Below are 19,906 nucleotides of genomic sequence, written 5' to 3' on the forward strand. Positions count from 1 at the left end.
TGTAGTATTTATTTAATGTTTATATATTTTGTGATGCAACTATAATAATTTATTACATCGGACCAAAGAATCTTTTAAAATTATAAGTGATATTTTGGGATATCTGATCAAGAGAGCGGACAGAGACATATGACAAGGCTTCGTCGGTAGAAAAATAAGATAATTGAATAACTTTATGAGTTGTGAACACCGCAACTTCGAAAGGTCATACCAGCCGAATTAACAAAATGATGAGTCCAAATTTAGGTCAGTGTTAATCTTTTGAATTTTTCTTAACTGGCATAAAATGAAGCTTAAACAATTTAGTTTTTTAGAAAAACTAAATTGTTGATTTATAGGTACTTGACATTAATAATGACCTTCGTATATCTATATATCACGCTTAAACGCAAACAACATTCTTCGATTTGTATTGCGCATGTGCATAGATATAGGAATCGGAACTAACATTGTATTTATAAAATTAAGGTCCACCTTGTGTTCAATGTCAAAATGTATGTACGAATTACTCTGCTATCTGGTTATATATCAACAATAATTTTGACACGGAGGCGTGGAAACCAGTAAGTTTGTCTTGGTCAGTACTTATTTGTCGCTAAGAGGCAATTATAAGTTAATTAACATTATTAATTATAATAGCTGAACGTGGCCGATCAGTCTTTTCAAGACTGTTGGCTCTGTCTACCCCGTAAGGGATAAAGACGTGATCATATGTATGTATGTATGTATTAATTATAAGTAAGGATGCGCCTCATTTTACGAATACACTCGTTGTTAGCAAAAAAAGTCAATGTTTTTGGTACTTTATTACCGTGACGCTCACATTGAATTAAAATTCTAAAACTGGATGATCTACCCAAACAGTTTTAACTAAGATGATATATTTCCAAATTTAGTGTTGTGATTGGTAAAACGGATGGTGTATATGAGTTTACAAAAAAAAATCGGAAAACTTAAAACTTTTCAACTTGTCAACTGATAATGTTATGGTGTACTAGTGATTGATTTTCGTTGAGAATCGGCAGTGTAGTGTGCCTGAGATAAGTTCACACGTGACCTGTGTGGAATGGTACTCGACTTCAAGGGGCACTCGTGTTGTCCACCAGCAATGATGTGGGACCTGTATTGCCTTCCGTGTTCAATAAGCTAATTGCTACTTCAAGTGGAAACCTTTGCTCTAATATGACGCTTTCTTTTAATATGGTAAATAGATATTTGGATCTCATATCAATGAATTTTGCATTCTTTTGGGATCTATTTAAATTTGACCCCACTTCCTACTAATTTTATAAATAAGAACTTGTGAAGGTGGATGTAGTATGTTTGTTACTCTTTCACAAAACTTTGCGAGATCTTCTGGACGGATTTTGATAAAATTTGTACATTGCTGTATAGGTAGAACATAACTTGGAATAAAACAAATGGTATTTTTTTATCGCGAAATTCCTATTGTAGCGAAGACATATTTTATAAATATCTTTTTTGAGACCTTTTATACAATAGACATTTAGAATTAAAATGTATGAATAATGTCTAAGATACAAATAAGACTAATATACAAATAATGTGCAGTGAATTTCTTACCTTTTATAGGACTGGTCTATGCTCTCCGCGCTTCTCGACAGTTGCTGCGAGGCGCGCCTAGACCTGCATGCAACAAACAACTAGGTACAGACAGGCAACATGCAAATAAAACTTACAACACATACAGACAAATAACTACATCTATAATAAATGTATGTATGCAATTTCAATCGTCTGAATGCGTTGAACAAACTTTACAGATTGATTTATTCCTTTTTGAATCACCTTTCAAGATTTTATTTAAAAAAATAATAAATCAACCTGTAGCGTGCGCATCTAAATAAACTAAAATATAAATAGCAAAATAATAAATGCCACATCGATGCATGCGATGGGTATCTCAATTTAATAATCATGCAATGCCGAAATAATGAAGGACACAACGATTATATGAAAGTTGTTCACGTTCTTGGCATTTTCATAACAATTTAATTACCTTTTAACCTTACAATAGAAATTAGTTGCGAAACGCTCCACATTCGCTTAAAGTTTAACAAGTTCTGTGTTAACATAAACAAGTAGTTTTTCAGTTGTTTTCTGTCAGTGAAAACAAATATTTATCGTTGATGCCAACTATTAATAATAAGATTAATTATTGGTTGATATTATGCACAATTTTATTACTTCCTAAAATTATCAACTTATTATTATAAGAGACGATGGAAAATTTCGGGTAATTTAGAAACGGAATCTTCAGTCTTAGCATCTTTACGAGCTTAAAATATGCAAAAATAAACGTCGACGCAATATGAGACTTGATACTGATGATAAATAAATGAACTAGGTATTTAAAGAAAAACATTTTTTGTATTAATATTACCTACGACTACGATAAAGTTTTATCAGGTAGTAAGTATTACACATATACATACATAAAATTACGTCTCCTTCCCAGAGGGATAGGCAGAGATTAAATTTTTCCACCTGCTACCATCCCTACATACTTCCTTCCTCATCCACATTCACTATCAGAAACGTACTTGATCAAGGTAGGATCTAAAGTAATAAGTGTTGTTTGAAACTATGATGTTGCTATTAAATGGACAAACTCTTACGTGTTCATTATTACTTTACAGCACTCTTGCTTGATACATTTTGCTAGCGGGTGAGCAATCACTGTCAAATCAAACGCTTCCACGAAGTTATTAACGAGTATTTCAGCGGTTCGCTCGGTCATACACATTAAATCAAGCTACGTCCAAACCACGGATCCCGATCACAAACGATATACATAAACAAATGTATACTCATCAACACATCAAGCTCCCACTATTCAATTAAATTTGGCAATATAAATAAGGGCATAACATTATTTTAGTGACAGTTCACAAAAAGGTAATTAAGAAAACGAAAATACACGAAAACACAAGCATGCAATTTATATGATGGTTATTTTTCAGTTTGTTCCAACAACACAGCTGCCGTTTGCTTTTCTTTCTCACTCCTTAAAATAACTACAGACTGCGCACAATCACAGCAGTCAAAATAACATTTTAATTATCAAAAAGTGAAATTACAAACTGGCGAAGCAAACCAGATTGTGACTCTTTATTAAAGAGCGTTCAGCTCGACCTATGACCGTAGGCTGTAATTACGTAAATTATTGGCCTTAATTTAAAGAAGACATCCAAGTTGAACGGTTCACGTTACATAAACGCTGCTAGGGAGCTCCACCCGGAACTTAGCAGGGTTGTACTACCAGGGAAGTGAGAGCTATGTCGTGTCTTTTTGTTTTACGTATTCGTTCAGATGTTAGGCGGTTCAGACAATACTGGTTTCTCGGAGCTATTCGGCAAGAAGCGGGGTTCGCGCCGCCCTTGACCCTGGGCGGGCGGGCGCCAAGCCACCACAGCTGTAGCTGTATATTTACAAACACCACATACGACTCCAGATAATATGACGTCTAGTCTAGACTCGCTTTATCGAATTGGAAGTTGGGACGTCAGTAAATATTTGTATTAAACAACAATGGCATTTTGATAACGGAATTCAAATTCTCCGGTCACAATACTACAATGCCGTCAGTCGGAATTATTAGCTATGATAAAGACCAAATGCTATAAAATTATCGGTTGATTAATCTTGAAATACTTCAATGAAAATCACGAAAATAGAATAGAAAACAAATTAATCATACGTTACCATTTGGTCGTGATAAACCCCATACATTTAATTGTGTTCATACGTTTAAGTAAATATATATAATTAAATAAACATAATATTTGCATTTGTATTCAAGGTTAAAACAAATGACATAAGGAAATAATTAATTTAGAAATTAAAAATCTGCTTAATCGCGATGCAGCGATGTGCCAAGTTATAAAACGCGTGAAATTAGCATAAATCATAATAATCTTAGTCATTCATGTATGTGAAATTTGTTCTACAACCTTGGTCGTGACTTCATGTTACAACTATTCATAACTAGTTGTTGAACAAAGGTTCATGTGAATTTTGTTTTCTAAAATTTCGTTAAAATTACTATTTTCACAAGACTACAATTTTTAGAAACATAGAAAGACATCAGGTTGATGACGATGATTAACAGAGAGGAAGTGAAAAAAATTGGCATTTTGTAACATGATTACATGGCACATTTTCTGAATTAGACTTCCGACTTCCATTTCCCTTGACCCCGAGCCCCTCTACGAGGCCGCGATATACCAATAAATTTTAATTAGAATATAAAGTTTACGCCACTAGAGCATCTTTATTTATAATTTGTGTCCCTTTACTTTGAAAAAAATTTTGACTTTGTAAAATTGACCTACTACTTTACTAACTACTAAGAGAAACTCTTAGTAGTTTAACATGAGTTTATAATTACATGAAATCTCGCCCGTTATGTTCCGTCCAGAATTGCCTTGGGCGGTTGTTCACGACATGCGACAAATTGAGATCAAGAGTACTTTTGTTTAATTCATGTAATCGCTTAATTAAATCAACATAATTTGACCTGCCAAGTAAATTGTCTTTTTTATTTAATCTATATAACAAAATTGGGACAATCAAGTCTAAAATAGGTATCTAATACAGAGAAATCAATTGGCTATGAATCGTGCTTTGTTAAAACAACAATGCGCCTAAAATATCTGAGTCTGTTCATTTTATACAGATAAAAGGACCAATGCGGCATAGTGAAAAAGTAGGCAATCTGATCTACTTTGGACTCTCAATAGTTACTATCAATTACTGCGCAATTTTTTATTTGGCCACGATCTTATCAAATTGTTACAATAGTAAAGGATTAAAAATAGAGGTAATATGTAGAGAAGCTAGGAAGTGGTGTGTAAACGCATTGGACGAGGTCGTTGGACTGGCGAAGTGTTGTGAAATCTCGCGGGTACGCGCGGCCGCTCACGTAGGACCAAGATAACACTTTTCGTTTCATTTTATTAGGCACTTGGGTACCGGCACCACAGTTGAGTCAGTCATGAGCAATCGTTGCTACTTCTTACTTTTCTTTATTCTTTTCACATCATATTTAAAATATGCAACGTCTTTAGCACTGACTGTTATTTCCCTATACAGGGCGGGACGCGCTTTTAACAAGTGCGTTTTCTTGTCTAGAGCTAATGATTTTATTATTATTTTTAGGTTTGGTGTAACACTACGAAAACAAATCCATGCTGTCAATTAGAAGTAACATTCTGAAAAAATGTTACTTCTAATTGAATTAAATCTGCAAAGATATATCAATTGACATCTATAGGTACTCACGTTCCTGCTGAGCTGAAAATGGATACGTAAGTTTGTCGTGTTCAGCAGCTATCGCCAATTTTCCTGTCTATCGATAAATATAGGCAGTGGTGTTTTTAGACGTTGCGGCGTCAATTCACCGGCAAAGGTGGGCGTGGCGCAAGCGCAACTAGCGACAAGATTGTGAAATGATGGCGATGCTTGATATTTTCATAATAGTGCCAAGAGATAGATCACGCAAAATATAAAAGATATTAGTACAAAGTACATGTACAAAATAGAGAAAACATTCTGATTCAGCGTCATGTTTAAAATTTTAATCCAAAAAATGTACAGCCACATTTTATTTATTTTATTTTATTAAAGAAACCAACAGCGTATACATTAAATAGTAATACAGTATTAATCTTATGCTATTATAAGGCTAATGACAGGTTTCTCTTACTATTACTGTAATAAAGTCAATCGTTACTGATGAAGAAAGTACTTATCGCTTAATCAAGACGCAAGTACCTATGTTTTAAGTCTCTAATTTTAGGTGTGGTTAAAAAAATTAAATTTAACCGAATTGGAATGGCAATCTGTGGAATGAGTGGTTTGAAGTGCTTAGATTAATAAATACTCATAAAAAATTAATGGAGTGGAATCGAGTAAATATAACATGATAATTTTATTCTCAAACTCATATGTAAAATCACATACATGAGATCATAAAGCAAAAGAAAATATCTTCGTAGTCACCCTAAAAATAGAATAAGATAGACAGACAAGTAAACAAAGTTAAACATATAAACGGTATCAGGTGGGAACAGTTGAGTATGACACATAATAAGGCCCGATTTCCACCAAAACAGAGAGGAGAGATGACATGGGGAGGTATCAATTTCTACCTAAACTAAGCGGAGAGAATATACGGGAACAACGAAATCTGATTGGTTATTCAAAACACATCAATCTCTCTGTTTTGGTGGAAACTGGGTCTAAAGAACGTTTGATACAATGCAGCACACGGCATTTGCCTTTCACGGCGTGCAATGCTGCATTACGACACAAACATACGATAACTGGCCAACGAATTATTATTATAATAGTTACAGCAACCGCAGTCAACATGTTTCTCAGTTCTCATTTAATCACTTCACTACATATTATAAAATTCCCCTATTATTTCTGTATGCATGTTCTTATCTCGAAAAGTTGTGGACTGATTTTGTTTCTATTTGAAATGTTGGAAAGGGGGTTTTCCGAGAAATATCTATAAATGCTGCCCATGCCAAACCGGGGCTAGTCGCTAGTACAAGATAAAAATAATTATAAAATCTATTCGTTGTGTCGGTAAAAACCAGGTATGGTCGGACCGATTTGTCTGACTTTGATGATTTGTCACAGTCAAGGAAATTTTAAACGATACGAAGTACTGATTTCCAGGTCTAGTAGGTATATAATAAAAATAATTAGCAGGTATATAATAATAAAGTTTTTTGTTCACTCAGTACTTGTTATTAAAATAGTATCTGTTTAATTAAATATCCAACTGAATATTGAAGTATAAGTTGCTAAATAAGCATACAAATTATTTTTTTTACTGAACATTAAATTGGTAGGTAATGTAGCAGACATCAAATAACAGCCGTTAATCTTGCGCTAGTTGACCCTAATGACTGTAAAGGCCTTCCACAGAAGCAAATGCGACCATATAAAGACAGACCAAATACCTAACATTCTCTGATTTTCATTTAACTTTATGCATAGTTAGTACACATATTGTACAGTTTGGTCTAAAGATTCGCATGACAGATAAAAGATGCCTTATAAAATTAAGTCCTTTAATCAGTTTTATCATTAGTATCAATCATTCAATAGTTTAAATAAATAAATATCAGTTCAAAACTCATGATGTTATTTCGACCTATCCTCAATATCATTCGTAAGAAACTGGTTTCAAATAATTCAATATTAATATTACTTTTGTAAAAAGAGAACTGCCTCCAATCGATATCCTCCTTTTTTGAAGTAGATTAAATTTCTAAAACCTTCTCCTAAGTTAACAAACACTCTCCTGAGAACCGCACCCATATCGGTTCAGCCAATCGAGAGATAAAGGCGGACAAACATTCATATAGGTAAAACTCAGAACCACGTGTTTTTTTTGGACGGTTACAAATACATGTCAATGTCAGACCGAAAAAAAAATACCTAATTAAAGTTCGTTGAAATCTTTTGCAGAAATTCTAGAACCCTGCATGTTCTAGCGCAAATATTATTCTTATTTGTTCTATATTCTAATGTTTTATTCATGGAATATATATATATCAACAAAGCAACACCTGAACATGAACATACAGTGGTCAAGATATTGATTGGTTCATACAAGATAGTTATCAATTGCGACGTAGAAAAATAATAAGAATCATAATAAATAGTAAAATAATGTTTATAGTTGCTTAATGAAATTGCCAAAGAAATGCAGTTTATTATCATGCAGGTAACTTTATAACATTTTACCAGGTATTTTATGACAAGTCCAGTTGGTGAAAACAAGGGCGCCGACTTACAGAACATTGCACCAATACAATATCAATAAGGCAATTAAAATATAGTGTTTTCATATATTGACGTCATTTTCCTTTACTAAACTTGCAATTCTTAATCAGCCAAAACAGTAAAAAATCTCATTTTACCAGTGGCCACATAAATGCAAACTCAATATCCTTAATGTCAGAAGTGTCATAGAATTCTAATGATACGTAACCACAAAGAGGAAAGTTGTTTATATTTAAGCAAGTGTTACAATAATAAAAAATAAATAAGAATATAATACCAAAGGTTAAAAAATCCACAAAAATAATTTATTTTTCTTTACAGCATTGAAATTTAAGCGTAGTTAAATTTTACAATGGTTTTGGTGCAGCGTAGGAGAACATTTTCTTAAACTCTATCATAGACATAATTAATGTATTTAACTTTAAATTATCTACTAAAATATTTATATAGCGTACGACTCAAAAAATTACAAAAAAACTATATCTTTTAACAGTATTTCTAATTTTCCTCAACAACGTGGTCGCAATATTGTAGCTCTGTATGCAACATGCTTCATTTAACTGTACGTACCACATTTTATAGTTTGACCTAGTGTGTAATTAAAAAGACCCTGTTACCGTTATCGAGCTCACGTGGTGAAGACACAAGGAACCCATCTATAAATAGCCTCTCAATTACTTGATAAATAGACTACAGTCGTATTAATTTTTTTTCAGTTTTGATGAACCGAATAAGTTTCTTGACCTATTCATAAGCAAGCAGAGTTTTGAGTCGTATTGATTTAACCTGATCTTGTTTGATATTATTTTATTTTAATATTGGAAAACATATTTTAAAGAAACGCTTTCAGTCTACAGTACAAAAATACTACAAAACTTTACACATCATAAAATAGGAAGAAAATTGGTTAAATAAAAAAAAAAACGCAAAATATGTATTGGATTCAAAATCATAATAAGGCAGACTAATACATTACTATGAATTAGTGTACTTCACATGCTTATATCAGATCATAAATATATGTATAATAATATATATATATATATACTCACGATTGTATATATATATACAATCGTGAGTATGTTTGTTTAAGTCTACTGTCTTCAGTTGCAATGGAAATTTGGTTTGATTTTTGTACCGTCCGACCGTCATCAGACGCGAGAGCAGCTATCAGAACAACACGTCGACGCCCGTCACAACAAATGGTTTATTTAAAACCATTGCCACCGGATATATATCTGTTTATTTTCTCTACGTAACCTCTATACTATTAAACAGGTCAATGGTTATTGAGATAAGCTTATTTTTTTCTATAGAACTATACGCCAACCAAAAAATAAAAAGTTTTACGAGACGTCTGATTGACATCATGTTATTAGTAATTTTCCTCAGTCATGAATTTAATGACTTTCAAAGATATCTAGATTATACGCCGGACGGCACCTCGCGATCTTTGCTGGTTCCAGGATATAGTATTTGTTTACATTTGACAACATTTATCTAATCTAATTGTTCGTTCGACAAAACGATTATTTTTAAGGAATGATCTAGTAAACTTGATAATGTCATATCTGCGATGTCCTTCATTTTTCTCAGTCCATAGAAACATCTATGAATTCGAGTGTGATTAAGGTAGGAAAAGTACATATGTCCCTTGCATATGGATCGTATAATTCAACAATTGCGTCCATGTCCATTTAGTAGTCTAAGATATTCTCTATGGTCACAAGATCACAAGTGCAGTAGACAAAAGAGAGTAATCAGACATTTCAGCATGATAGCTATCCAATAAGACCAATGACTAAGGTACCTCAAAGTCAAGTCCCGAAAGCAGTAGGTGTGAAAGAATAATTGTGATTTTCGGACTTTTTCAGGTGTATTTTTTAAGTACAAAATATAGGGGGTTGATAATTCAGTATGCCAACAAAAAATGGAATTTAAAAACATTTATTTATTTATTTAAACTTTATTGCACAAAAAACAAAAATGTACAAAAGGCGGACTTAATGCCGTTTGGCATTCTCTACCAGTCAACCAGCTGACCAAACAGAAAAAACTTTAAGTTGGTGGTGCGATAAAGTGCACATGCATACTGACAAAACATAATTAAAAAACATAGCCTGAACCTGGAAAAATTTCTCCAAAAAAGTAGACCGGAACAGAGGAGTACGCAGAGTCAGGTTGTCTGCAGAGCGAAGAGAACGGGAATGGGCGGAACTCAGAAGCGGGAATTTAGATTTTAAGTAGGTGAAGAGGAGAGTGAGCATCATTGAGTAGAGAGTACAACAAACAAAGAATTCTGGCTTTACGACGTTCAGGAATAGGAAGCCATGATAACATTGAAGGCTATGTTCTTAAATTAAGACCTGCTCCCGTAGGATGGTACACTCAACGCCTTTAATTATCGCGCGAAAAACTATCTGTTTCACTTTTTATTATGACGTGAGACGACACAGCGATAGTTTTTCGTGCGTTAAAAATTGCGTCAGGCGTGGCAACCTACTGGGACTGGATATGCCAACTCATAATGCTTAGACTAAAATCAAATAATAAGATCAAAATCTTTTCTTCCGTGGAAAAATGACTTCGAAGCATGGCATCTTAGGAAAGTAAAAGCACTATATCTCAGGAATGTAGAGGCATTGAAACTTACAAAACAAGTTTATAGAGCCAGTTGAGCCATTTATCCAACGGGGCATTCTTATAATTGCGATCTTTACAATTAGTGGCGTGCTGTCCGTAAACGAGCGCAATTGATTGCCGCAATAGAGAGGAAATGGACACACATCCTCTAATAACATAAGTACAGGTACACACTTTAGTTTACTCTCATGATATCCATTTTCATGTTTTTTTTTTGTTATATACGCCTAAAACAATCTCCATCAAACCCATACATACAAACCCACTGGTCAAAGAGACAGGTACCTCAATAGAAAAAATACTTTAAAAAGTTACAAGGACTTCAATTCAAAGATAATATGTATGAAGGAAGACATAAAGAATTGTAAATTTTTGAACAGGCTTGAAATAACATCTAATACTCTTAAACACAACATAGAACATGCAGTACCAAAGGTTAGTAAATTACTCAATTATAAAACTTACTCAATTATATAAAAACTTACTCAATTATAACTTATTTAAAAACTTACTCAATTATAAAATATGTATTATAGTAGAAATGTAAGAAATACATCTCGTAATACACAACCAGTTCATGAATGCGACCGTCCTTGCAAGGCAGGTGGTCACCGCATTCACATCTGGGTCATTCCCTTTCCGTGGTCACTTCGGAAGGAAGCTATTTAAAATTAATACTAAATGATCTATCAATACAAACATGTGATCGAATCGTATAATTTATGATCCGTAAACACAAGGTGAACGTGAAACTTGAATTAATGTGTGTAAACAGAGCACTAGCTATGAGAAAAACAAGTTTTACTATGTTTAATTAGTTCATGTATTGTCATTCTTTTTGATTAAACATACATATATATCGAATCTCTTTCTCCAGGAGTTAGGCAGACTCGCATTTTTTTCCACTTGACACAATCCTTGCCTACTTTTTGCTTAATTTTCATTATATATAAGTAAACAATTTAAAATATTTATAAAGTATAACATAATGTCAATTTACATAATGAAATGACACATTGATAATCTCCAGCCTAATTTCGTTCGACATAATGCGATCTACTCAGTTACATACCCGCCCATGTATGGACAGATACTGTTGGTATTGATCCTGAAATGAGCAATCCAAAATCAACGCTATACACGTTACTTTTAAGGTTTAGATTAGTCACGACAGGGATGGGTGACCCTGTATTATACAATGGGTAACACGGGTTGGGTTTAAGGCCCACCTATCATCTGACACAATGGAGGCATCGACGTGGATGATACTTAAAGCAGATTTATAATCGCGTTCCCTCCATTTGTAGGTGGTTGTTTTAGACATTCCTAAAATAATAATATAATGTGTAAAATACTGCCGAAGACCGAGATTTTAGAGAGCATTTAGAATAATATATACAAAAATACACTAAACAATTAAAAATTATGTAAGAATATTAATTAACTTGTATTATATTAAATTATTGGATATATTTAATAATGCGGCAGTGCATAGGTATCCGTCAAGAGCCAACCGCCGTATATTTCAAGAGGTTTTCATTCAAAAAGCCTAAAACATTCATTCTTTATTACATATTGTTGAGAATAGAAGTTTGATAAATGCATTTAACCAGTTTAAGTCACTCGTGAGAAATAATTTACTTTGCTTAATTGAAGCGGATAACTTGCTTATGAAACAATTTCATGACTAATTTATGACGTCTCGAAGACGTCCGTCATAGATTCATAAAGCTCCTATGAAAAATTTATTAATCTAAATGCCTAAACTATAGTTTTTTGTACGTAATAAAATGATAAAGTAGGGAAACAGACGAAGCTTCTGGAACGAAGCCAGGAGACACTAAATAATATAATTTTTCAAGGCCCATCCGAATCGAAAATTAACGAAAATATTGCACATGTGCAATTTGTAGGAAATCCTTGTCGGTGATATTTATTTAAGAATTGTACAATTGTAATTAGAGGTTATTTATTGTAGGGTTACAATTTTATGAAAGCTCCTATAGACAAAATTGTATAATGTCCTTCCAATAATTTTATTGTATACAATTTTAAGACTGTATACAAAAAGTGAAACTTAATGCTTATGTGTAGCAGTTTAATGACTTTAATTTATTTGTTTCGCGAACTTTCTAACGTTCTCTGATTACCAAAGCTCTCAACTAGCTCAGATATGTGTAACTGCGACAGTCTCATATGTTATTTGCAAGGTTTCTTCTTCAGTTTACAATGCTTAGTGTCCTTAAAAGGGATAAAAATATTATACAATTCACAAAACAATGTGATTGAATTATTATTGAACTGACACGGTGCTATAAAGATTTAAATTTTGTATGCACGACAGAATAATGTTTTCAATTAGAATAGGATATTATTAGATGTAATAAATTTCATTTTAATGTGAAATCAAAGGTGAATGGACGATTGCGGAAAAATTGAGAGAAGGTCGAAGGCGTGATGTGATGAAATAGTTTTTGAAGTAGCTACTAAGCCAAATGCTCTGCATTGTATAATATTGTCTACGCATGAAAGAAAGAATGGATTTTTTATTCGGTTCAATAGAACATAACAAAAACAGAAACATTAAAATTGCATGCTGTTAATGCCGTAAATTTTTCCGCAATTTGATGCCATTAACATTAAAATCATCTAATCCAACCACGCATCAACTTACAAAAAAAAAGGTTTATTTCTTTTCTAGGTATTCATTTTTTATATATTTTGCCACAAAGAATTTGAATGTGGATGAAGCGAAGGAAGTATGCAGAGATCGTGGCAAGTGGAAAGAGGTAATCTCTGCCTGCCCCTCCGGGAAAGAGGCGTGATTTTATGTATGCATATTACCACAGACATGCATTTTACTTTGCGGAACTACTTTAAGTGGGTAGTTGTTTGAGGCCAATACACGTAGATGCCAACGACGTAAGTACCTCCTTATTTGTGCTACGATTAAATCATACACAAAGAGAAACAATTTTAATTTAATTAACTACTCATACACAAACGTATATATATGGTACAAACCTACCACCAATGCATTATTTTTAGAAACTTGCGATGCAATACTTCTGCATTATATAATTACAAGAAATAAAGTAAATTTAGCGCGAGTTGCGCATTCGCTTTATAGAAATGGCAAAAGTGTCAAGGTGAAAATGATTTCTGTACACAAACGCATAAATAGGTTGCTCACGTCGTAGCTAAAATTGCCGAATGCAAACAGTCTTGTGAACAATTTTTGGTGCTGAAAAAAGCGGAAATAATGTTAAACTATTTCTCGAGAAGGCCAAGTCTTATGAATAATCCGGGATGAAAAATAACTCGTGCCTCGGTAAACTAAATGCGTAGAGATAGAACTTATGATTATGACTACGCAGATACAACCTTTTTTGGTTACATTTTCCTTTTTATATGTATAATTTAATCCAACAGACCATTAGGGCTTTGGATACAGACTTGGATGTTTCTAACGTTCGAGAGAACTATGTATAGTGAACTATGTATAGTATTGGAGATCCATAATTTGCGGTTTAATACAACTACTTGAATCCTTTGAAGTTCGCATATTAATGGCATCTGCCAGTCACAACGCCAATGAGATATTGGCTCACATTATGTTCTGCACAGGCAGAACATTTTCATTTAGAAATAATTTCACAATACGTTAGAGTAAGTTCACATCTGCATTTAAAAAATGTGGTGAGGACTTACACTTGCATACCATCACACCTCTTTCCCGGAGGAGTAGACAGTGACTACATCATTTGGATCCCCGGAGATCATATCAAGATGAAAAATATTCTTTTGATTAATTTTAGAATTGATAAACAATATTTTCTCGCCACCGTTGTAAACGTATGTGTGCAGAGTATTTTTTTTATTCTGTGGCAGTTCTGTCATTTGATATGACGCAAAAAATAAGCTCATATATAAATATTTAATATGGATTTTTCTTAAATGTTCTTAAGATATAGAGAGTTCCATTGTCAACAACCTTTGCATTGATTTTAAGCTGAAATCGTTTCATTATGATAACGTAATGCGCACGTAAGTATCCCAGATAACGATACTGATTTATCAAGATGACAAAAATCATAAATTTGTCACGTATACTTACTTTACCCTAATAAATTGTTTATGCTATCTCATTGTACGCGTGGAATTTTTACGGAAGAAACAAGTTATTTTCATTTCATATTCAGTTACTTTGTAAAGAAAATTATGTTTGCTACGCTTTGCTACGCCAATTTCTATAAAATAGTAATGCGTGGGTTCGTTCCTTTGGCGTAAATACTAACAGATGTTGTTCCTTGTTAGTGTTATATTATTATTCTTGTTTTGAATATGCGTCGTTTTCTAAATATAACTTTAAATCGGTAATATGTAAGCACAGAGCTGTTAAGATTTATATCTTTAATGAAGAATGTTCAAAAACAATGTGCGCCCTAAAATTGACCACATAACATGAAATGTTTTATCACAGTTACATTAAGTTAATATGACAATGTGTAATGTTGTTTAATTGTCACCGTGTGAAGTAAGTTAACCCTGAAAACTGCGCACCCAGTTCACAAACATTACAATCGGACTCGGACATTATGTCAAGGAAATCGGGTATTATGGTGCAGCATACTCGCATTAACATTCTAATCCCATACCGTAACGTAACAAGTGAACTACATTATTCGTGCATTGCTATGATCAATTTGAGTACAGGAACAAGGCACAGTCGATATTTAAGTGATATCCACACAAACAAATGACATAAATTAAACATTTAATGATATTCGACGGGAATGTCATAACTTCTTTCATAAATACCTGTTTTTCAGCATGTTATCCGGAACAAAGACATTCCACCAGGAAGGACGTTTTTGACGAACATAAGTCGGCGAGTCGCTTTCTTCACCATCAGTATCGTTGCCTCCCGACTTCCGCCGTTTTTTACGCTCGAGCTGTAGCCGTGCCGCCCACGAACGTCTGCGCCCTTTGTCAGCCGGCCCATACCCTTCGTCGCCCACCGGCACCGCCAGCGAGGCCCGGCGGGGCATGTCCGGCGGCGGGCCATCAAAATCGTTTAGCTTTCTATATCTTTCCGCGAATGTAGCATCGGAAGCCCTCCGTCCATTTGACGTTGAACGGATCGGCTCGTTTGCTTCCACTTCAATGAAGGCCTCGTCGTCATCAGTATCCGGGAAGGCTTCTTCGCTATAGCGTCTTGGGGTCTCATCTATTGCCTCTTGGAGGCTCGCGAGTGGCAGACTAGGACGATGCGCGCGGAGGCCTCTAGGCAGGCGCCCTGGCCGTCCTTGCAGCCGAGCGAGCGCCAACGGGACCGGCGACTCCGTTAATGTAGGTTCACTGCTACTCATTTTTACAGTTTCACTTCACTTTTTGTATTCACTTTTGTTTTATGGAACCGATTTCACAATCATGGTTCCACCATATTCACGCTGCATTTCGAAAACTTGAGAACACTCAAAATACTGTTGAAGTATTTAAATGTTCTGCAACTTCGACCGCTAAAATTACAATTTTGTAGTTTAAAATCGACCCAGAATGTGGCATTATCATGTAACTCTTTGTTTCATTTTAAAATCTCGCGGAAAAGCTTCAATTGAATTGCTAAAAGATAAAATAAACGGCGAGGAAAACTCAATAATTACTTATTCACTTCTAAACTCAAATCAGAGCCATTCATAGCCTCCTAGCTATTAAATCCTTACTTACCTAAAACGTAATTTTTTTTCTTGAAAGAAATTACTAGCTATAATATAAGAATAAAAATCATAATAATATTTTGGTAATTAATAGAACCTCAAATCAGTCTTGTGCCGACAGTGAAGACACTTAAAGAATTCGGGCTATTGTTCGCATTGACCGATAAATGAGCTCACTTTGTCCAAAATGCGTCACATAATTACCACCAATCAAAGTAAAATATTGAACCGTAACAGTACATTATGGCGGTGTCAAATGGTCCATTAAGTAAATTTTGTGTAATTTATCCACCGTTGTGCTAATTCTAATGATGATCTTACTTGTAAAGGTTAATGACTAGTGGGTGACAGCTCTAAATCACGTATTCGAAGGAGTTCTGGTCCTCCTCAATATGGTACACACACACGGGTAATTGCAGCTTTCGTAACTGCATATAGTCTGTCATCGGTCCAAGCCATGTCGGAGCGGGGAAAGTTGCCACCTTATTGCATAAACTGTTCGCTATTTCGCATATTATCAGTGGTTCATTGCCTATCCGCCGGATGGGCGTGACCTTTCTAGTAATTGTTATTCATACACTTGGATACTGTCCAAACGGTGCATGGTTTTAATGGAAATCATGTGGATTAAATACACTAAATATCACTTATTTTCTACTCACTATTTGAAAGCAGTCTGTCTAATCTGTATTAATTAAATAGACTGCGTCACATTCAAGTTCTTGAATTGCCATCGATTGTGATAATATTTATCTGTGAATGACACAGCCGGCTTGAAATAACTATCTAGCAAAACAATCAGTTGTATCGTCCAAGATCTGCCGCCAAGGTCGTGATAGAATTGAGTTTATTAATTGACACTCATTTAGAACCGGTGCATTTATATCAACACAAATGGCGGTATTCAAATTATAGAGCCAATGAACCATGTAATGTTTAAAGTTTGGTGATGTTTTAAATGACCATTTGCTAAACCAAAATGTTTTGCAATTTATTATCTAGGCCAGAAAAGTAACGAAATACGCGACCGGAAGATATACATATGAGCAAGGAACGTCATAGCCAACCAAACCATTAAATGATTGTAAAAAAATTGTACTAATATAATACAATGTGTTTCTGTTTCCATCAGTCCTTTTTGTAGGATATTTAGGATAATACTGTACATTGAATAAAAAAGGAATATGACTTGAAACCGCCAAATATTTGGAGAACGTTAAGCAAGTTTGGATAGCAGAGGCGGTTACAGTAACCCACATATGTCAATCACAACCTGCAGGAAATGACAACCCAATGTCACTGGATAAACTATTTAGAGGAGCAATGTTTGGCTTTATTATCTAATTAACGTTTAATAATTACTTATTATAATTAAAGGTAATGAAGTGTGCCAGACATTTGACCACTAGGAGAATTCCTTAGCGACCACGGCACTTTTGACCTTTCATATCTTAGCTCAATAAAATTTGAGATTGGATAGTTGTTTATAAAAAAAAAAGTAGCAAGATAAAAGAGCGCATCATCGAAGCTTAATTAAACTACGGATGGTAGTTCTATGTATAAACAAGCAGTTATTTCTCTTGATGTTCAGTGTTGTTTACACATCGTTTAAGTGTCTGTCTACCGTTAAACTTGTGTTTGGTTCACATTCTCACAATGCAAATAGAGGAGCCTGTTCTTTTGAAATGTAACATTTGTTATTTCAAAGCGTTACATGGAGGTATCTATTTGTCGTGAATTGTTAAAATTGATTTCTACTTTCACTCACTACAACTTTTACACAGCTGGTAAGAAACTGCTACTACTACATTTGAAAAGTCTACGAGAAAATTTTAATTTCTGTCAGGTCAGGATTTATCGTAATCGATTAAAATATTGTTTATAAAGTAAGTTAAACTCGAATAAAAAAAACACACAGGCTTTACTAAAAAAGTAAATAAATTAACTGTATATTGTTACTAATAAAACTATTATTTGCCAAGCTATATTAAAGTTCATAAAATTGATTTGAAGAGTCACACTCTTGCAATATAACGAACAATGACAAAATCGGAATAACTTTATTTCAAACTGTGCATAACTATCCCCTTTTTACTACGCTTTTATTAGCTTGGGTTGTATTTACACATTAGAGCAGGCCAATACTAATTGAAAATGCCCCTCCCACACGTTATTACGGATTTTACTAAGCCATGGTAGAAAACTTGGTTTCAAATAATTGCACGAGGCATATATGGTAATAACATGGGAAGATAAAGCACGCACTGAAACTCGTAAATGTACTAGCACCATTACCTTTACTGTGTTGGGTTTTATAGTTATCCGCCTCACGTCCAGAGAACTCTAGACTAGTCTTGTATGACGAAGGAAATATAAATTCATTACGCTATTTCATTTTATGTCCTACGTATCAAATCCTATACAATCATGCATAAAAATAACTGGGGGCATTTTCATTCACAATATTGAGGAAATGGCAATTAAAAACGAATTGTACGAAACACGCAGTTACGTAAGCCCGGGCTCATACAGGCTTTACATTTGTAATTCGTACGATAAATATTTAGATTTCAAGAGCCTTTGAATTGTTTGATTTGACACTTATTTCGTCTTGACAATGTAGCATTGCTATATTCGTGATTGAATATCTTTTTAAAATTAATTAAGATATAATACGTGTCCGTATATCTATAAAACACATAAAAGTTTATAAATCGCTCTGATTAAAATGTCAAAAAGTAAACAAGGAGGTCATTGACCATGAAACGCCAGATCCTGTACCATATTGCGAATTCCAATGAGATCAACATATACTAGTAACGGTCGAAAAGTTAAATGTTAAAATAACAAAATTAAGGTCACGGAAACGTGATTTATTGGTGACGATACCATATTTATGGTATTGTACATCGTATTGTAATTATTGATTTAAATTGCTTGAGTGATAAAGTTCTGAGCTGAAAATTTACTTCCTATGTTACCAGTTCAGAAAATAACAAAACCACTAACCATTTAATACATAATCAATCCTGAAAAAGGTTTATGTTGCTTCGTGATAAACACAGAAACTGGAAAAAAGTTTGCAAAATGAACCCAGGTTCCAGGAAAATGCTGTAATAATAAAGCGATGGAAGTAAAAAATATTTTGATCAGAACCAGATATACAAGATACCAATGTGAACTAGGAAAATTATCGAATGCTAATATCAATTGCAGTATTTGTGTAAGTAATAATGGAAGAGTTATATTTTCCAAGGCTACTTTCAACCAAACGCAAAGCAATGTGTAAATTTTTCAGACACGACACGACGATGCCTTAACAAACAAATTAAAGTCATTCACGAGTATTCTATAAAAAATATAAGATATAAAAAAAAGCTATAAATAGATATATATATATATATTTAAATAATAACTGTCGATATATTTATTAAGGAAGAAAGACACATCAACAAAGACTTGTTTTTAAGGCCTCGGTTAATGGTTAGAAAATCAACATTTTTGAAGCGAAATTAAATAAGCTTTAGATAAATACGCCTTAGAAAACATGGAACAGATACCAATATGAAGATATTTACGTTAAACAAACGACATCATCGCCATGACATGACGTGATCATTTCTAAGATCATTTCCACTTCAATAACAGCTAAAGGCTTTTTAATTAGTTCTATTTACGGTTCGCTTCAGTGTCGCAATCATCCACTGACAGGTCAT

General features: G+C 33.9%; 1 protein-coding gene across 15 annotated transcripts in view; it reads right to left on the reverse strand.

Moving 5' to 3' along the window:
- LOC106136932 (nuclear receptor coactivator 7) overlaps window positions 1-19,906 on the reverse strand; it is a 106,889-nt gene that overhangs the window by 45,768 nt on the left and 41,215 nt on the right. For 7 of the 15 annotated variants that reach the window (XM_060954619.1, XM_013337613.2, XM_060954620.1 and 4 more), the window contains one exon: window positions 1,585-1,647. The exons of 2 other annotated variants lie outside the window; for them this stretch is intronic. In XM_060954619.1, the coding sequence (XP_060810602.1) occupies window positions 1,585-1,647 (63 nt within the window). Of the gene's footprint in view, window positions 1-1,584; window positions 1,648-15,291; window positions 15,993-19,906 lie in introns of all 15 variants that reach the window. 6 more of the 15 variants (XM_013337608.2, XM_013337606.2, XM_060954617.1 and 3 more) reach the window with 2 other exon arrangements.

This window comes from Amyelois transitella, chromosome 4 (assembly GCF_032362555.1).
Source record: "Amyelois transitella isolate CPQ chromosome 4, ilAmyTran1.1, whole genome shotgun sequence".
NCBI classification, from domain to species: domain Eukaryota; kingdom Metazoa; phylum Arthropoda; class Insecta; order Lepidoptera; family Pyralidae; genus Amyelois; species Amyelois transitella.